This window comes from Eschscholzia californica, unplaced genomic scaffold (assembly GCF_041429995.1).
Source record: "Eschscholzia californica isolate CP2 unplaced genomic scaffold, dmEscCali1.0.p SCAF_8, whole genome shotgun sequence".
Taxonomy (NCBI): Eukaryota; Viridiplantae; Streptophyta; class Magnoliopsida; order Ranunculales; family Papaveraceae; genus Eschscholzia; species Eschscholzia californica.
The window spans coordinates 127,501-132,500 of NW_028238505.1; the positions used below are offsets into that span (position 1 = coordinate 127,501).

General features: G+C 57.8%; 1 protein-coding gene across 1 annotated transcript in view; it reads left to right on the plus strand.

The window, feature by feature from the left end:
* The window catches only part of LOC147529997 (uncharacterized), a 61,221-nt gene extending 56,469 nt beyond the window's left edge, over positions 1–4,752 (plus strand). Inside the window, exon 2 of the mRNA XM_086651407.1 lies at positions 4,219–4,752. Within this exon, the coding sequence (XP_086507533.1) occupies positions 4,219–4,409 (191 nt within the window). The 3' untranslated portion in view covers positions 4,410–4,752. The remainder of the gene's footprint in view (positions 1–4,218) is intronic.
* The last annotated feature ends 248 nt before the right edge of the window (positions 4,753–5,000 follow it).

The following is a 5,000-nucleotide window of genomic DNA, read 5'->3' on the forward strand; positions in this document are numbered from 1 at the left end:
TTCGATTTTTGGCCCGTGGTGCCCCCCGGGCCCCCCCAGCAGCTCGGACACCTTCGGGGATGCTTCCCCAAGTGTCCGGCATAGGCTGGGGAGTTTTTGATTTTTTGGCCCGTGGTGCCCCCCCGGGCCCCCCCAGCCGCATCTTCGATTTCCCACGTCGGGGATGAGTTGGCAACTCTTGGAAGCTTCCCATCCACCCCCGTGCCGAGCTTTGCCCTTGGGATGCCTTATGTTGCATCCCAAGGGCCAAGGCACCTGCCAGCCCAAGGGCTGTGCACGGCCTGGGGAGGGAGCTCACCCCTCCCCTATATAGTGCAAAGTTATTGTTTTCCCTATTTTCACAAGGAAACATCAAATTTTTAACCAAGCATACTCGGCCTTTGCTCCTTCGTTACTCGTCCAAATCCAACAAACTTGCATTCGTTGGAAAGGTCTTTTCACAAGGATTCTTTTGATATATAATAATAGCGATTCCGATAAATATTTATTTTTTTATGAATTTTTAAGTGAATAAACAATTAAAAATTCAAAAAAAATAGAAAAAAAATATTTTTTTCCCGATTCTTTCTCCAATATTCCTGATAAATACCCACACACCCACATATGGAGTTTGGTCGAAAATGCTCGAGTGGATATCGAGATGTCCGACGAAGCACCACTTGGAAGGGCCGAGGCACGGGACGCCCGAGCTGTTGCTCGGGTCGGCACGGGACGCGCATGGGACAGCCCGGGACGGCATGGGACGCCCTCGCTACAGCTCGGGACGGCCAGGTACGCCCGAGACTTGGCTCGGGACGGCCTGGGACGCCCTCGCCATAGCTCGGGACGGCCTGGGACGCCCGAGACTAGGCTCGGGACGGCCTCGGCACAGCTCGGGACGGCCTGGGACGCCCTTGCCACAGCTCGGGACGGCATGGGACGCCCGAGACTTTGCTCGGGACGGCCCGGGACGCCCTTGCCACAGCTCGGGACGGCCTGGGACGGCCTCGGCACGGCTCGGGACGCCCTGGGACGCCCGAGACTTTGCTCGGGACGGCCTGGGACGTCCGAGACTTTGCTCGGGACGGCCTGGGACGCCCGAGACTTGGCTCGGGACGGCCTGGGACGCCCTCGCTACAGCTCGGGACGCCCTGGGACGGCCTCGACACAGCTCGGGACGGCCTGGGACGTCCGAGAATTTGCTCGGGCCGGCCTGGGACGCCCGAGACTTGGCTCGGGACGGCCTGGGACGCGCTCGGCACAGCTCGGGACAGGCCGGGACGCCCGAGCCGAGCTTCGGGTCGCACGAAATCTCTTCGTATTCCGACATATTAGAAGCTTCCCATCATGTAGTAGGCCGAGCTTTGCCCTTTGGATGCCCTATGGTGCTTGGCGAGCACTAGGGAACGTGCCAGCACAAGTGCTGTGCACGCTCTGGGGAAGGAGCTCAACCCTCCCCCTTATAGTGCAAAGTTATTGTTTTTCCTATTTTCACAAGGAAACATCAATTTTTTAACCAAGCATACTGGGCCTTTACTCCTTCGTTACTCGTCGGAATCCAGCAAACTTATACTCGTTGGAAAGGTCTTTTCGCAAGGATTTTTTTGATATATTATAATAGCGATTCCGATAAATATTTATTTTTCTATGAATTTTTAAGTGAATAAACACCGGAAAATTCATAAAAAATAGAAAAAAAAATATTTTCTTCCGTTTCTTTTCTCCAATAATTCATAAATAATACCTCAATAGTATTAATGAAGAGAGAGTCGAAATGGCCCGGGTGGATTTCGAAATGTCCCACGACCCCATAGAATGCACGGGCCAGCCGAGCCAAAAGAATGGGACGCGCACGGGACAGCATTGGTCAGGCTCGGGACGGCACGGGACAGCACGGGACGCGCATGGGACAGCACGGGACGCGAATGGGACGGCCTTGCTAAGGCTCGGGACGGCATGGGACAGCACGGGACGCGAATGGGACGGCCTTGGTGAGGCTCGGGACGGCACGGGACGCGCAAGGGACGGCCTTGGTGAGGCACGGGACGGCCTTGGTCAGGCTCGGGACGGCATGTCACGGCCCTGGTGAGGCTCGGACGGCACGGGACGCGCATGGCACGGCACGGGACGGCCTGGGACGGCCATTGTGAGGCTCGGACGGCACGGGACGCGCATGGGACGGCCTTGGCGAGGCTCGGGACGGCATGGGACAGCACGGGACGGCCTCGGCACAGCTCGGACGGCACGGGACGCGCATGGGACGGCCTTGGCGAGGCTCGGGACGGCATGGGACAGCACGGGACGGCACGGGACGGCCTCGGCACAGCTCGGACGGCACGGGACGGCCTTGGCGAGGCTCGGGACGGCATGGGACAGCACGGGACGGCCTCGGCACAGCTCGGACGGCACGGGACGGCCTTGGCGAGGCTCGGGACGGCATGGGACAGCACGGGACGGCCTCGGCACAGCTCGGGACGGCACGAGACGCGCATGGGACGGCCTTGGTGAGGCTCGGACGGCCCGGGACGCGCATGGGACATCATGGGACGCACATGGGACACCTTATGGGGATCATCAAGGGACGTTGCACGGGACATTCTTTCCCACGAAGGGCATTTACATGGGACATCTTAGGAGTCGAGAGCCGGCACATGGGACAACGTAGTTCACACGCACGGAACACTTTACTTTCGTTTGGAACGTCGTGGGATCTTTATGTCCCCATTAGCACCGAACCTTTAACATGCTAGGAAGCTATGTTCGATCTTCTCGAAGTGTCGATGGAACTTCGATGGACACACATCCGATCCGATGTTATGATGATGTACTTTCTCCGAGATCGATGTTGGGGCCGTATTCCGATGTCATGATGATGTACTTTCTCCGAGATCGATGGGACGGCCTTGGTAAGGCATGGTTCGGCCTTGGTAAGGCATGGGTCGGCCTTGCTAAGGCATGGGACGCGCATGGGATGGCCTTCGTAAGGCATGGGACGGTCTTGTAAGGCACGGGACGCGCATGGGACGGCCTTGTAAGGCATGGGACGTCCTTCGTAAGGCGTGGGTCGGCCTTGTAAGGCTCGGGACGCCATGGGACGGCACGAGACGCGCATGGGACGGCCTTGGTGAGGCTCGGACGGCACGGGACGCGCATGCGACGGCCTTGTAAGGCTCAGGACGGCACGGGACAGCACGGGACGCGCAAGGGACGGCCTTGGTATGCCTCGGGACGGCCTTGGTAAGGCTCGGGACGCCATGGGACGGCACGGGACGCCATGGGACGGCACGGGACGCGCACGGGACGGCCTGGGACGCGCACGGGACGGCCTTGGTAAGGCTCGGGACGCCATGGGACGGCCATGGTAAGCCTCGGGACGGCCTTGGTAAGGCTCGGGACGCCATGGGACGGCCTTGGTAAGCCTCGGGACGGCCTTGGTAAGGCTCGGGACGCCATGGGACGGCCTTGGTAAGGCTCGGGACGCCATGGGACAGCAGGGGACGCCATGGGACGGCCTGGGACTGCCTTGGTAAGGCTCGGGACGCCATGGGACGGCCTGGGACGCGCACGGGACGGCCTTGGTAAGGCTCGGGACGCCATGGGACGGCACGGGACGCGCACGGGACGGCCTGGGACGCATCCTGGGATGCCTGAGCCAGCAAGGTCGCGGCATGGGACATTCTTAGCCATCAAGGGTCGCGGCATGGGACATTCTTAGGCGTCAAGGGTCGGGGCATGGGACATTCTTAGGCGTCAAGGGTCGTGGCATGGGACATCACATGGGCCATCTTATGCTTCTTAGGCACCAAGGGTCGGGACGTGGGTGCGTTAAGGCAGGGACATCTTATTGGGACTTGGTGCGCTCCAACACCCTTTGCGGGACACCAAGGCAGGGACATCTTAGTGGGACTTGGTGCGTTCCAACACCCTTTGCGGGACACCAAGGCATGGACATTTTAGTGAGCGGGCGCACACCTCCTGCGGGAAAAATACACACGTAGCCCGGTAGCGGAAAACGTGCAAAATATATTTAAGGGGATGATGTATGTGTTGTTGGGTAAATGGGGTTAAGTGTTGGGGGGGGAGGGGGGGACGAATCGGTGCGACACGGGGCTGAATCTCAGTGGATCGTGGCAGCAAGGCCACTCTGCCACTTACAATACCCCGTCGCGTATTTAAGTCGTCTGCAAAGGATTCTACCCTGTCACGGACCAAAATTCACGACCCCATCAAGCAGCTCAGGTGGCCCGGGACAGCCACATATTAGCCCCAAGGAGCAGCCCAAACAGGCCCCACTTGAGTGCACCAACCAGCAGCAACACTCAGGCCGGGACAGCAGCTTATTAGCTCAGCAGACCAGCCCAAAACAGCAGCCCGGGAGCTCAGAACAGCAGCCTAGACAGCACACTTGGGCTGGGCTGTTTTGTGCTTAGTTGAAGGCATCATGCTCCCTCTTTGGCCCAATCCAATGGAGTTCTCTAGAGGATGGGAGAAGATATTTTGGAGGAGACTTCTAGAGTTGCTTGGAGCCCAAGTTTTCTAGAAAAATCCTAGGAAGCTTCCTAGCCATTAGATGCAAACCAAGTGGCATAATCCTAGCCCTCCATTGTATAGCCAAACTAGTATAAATAGGGGTGATCCCCTCATTTGTAAAACAAGAAGTTAGAGAACAAGTTGAGAGCAACCAAGTTGGTATCCAAGAGAGTGAGTGACTTGGGAAGTGTGCCCACTTGTAAAGAGTTTTTCATAAGCAATAAAGCTTGGAGTTTTCTCTTAGAGTGTTCTTGTGCATACTTAGGAGCTTTCCTTGTTCAAGCATACTAGTGTGGAGTAGCCTATTAGTCTTAGTTACATAGGCATCCAAGTTCAAAAGGCTTAGACTTGTGCAGGAAGAGAAGCTACACAAGTGCCGCACGGAGTAAACAGCACAGCCGAGATTTTACCCCGTGACAAGTGGTATCAGAGCTACGTCGGAACCATGTCGAGCGAGATCGAGAATGTGCCACAAGATGCTGCCAGGAAGG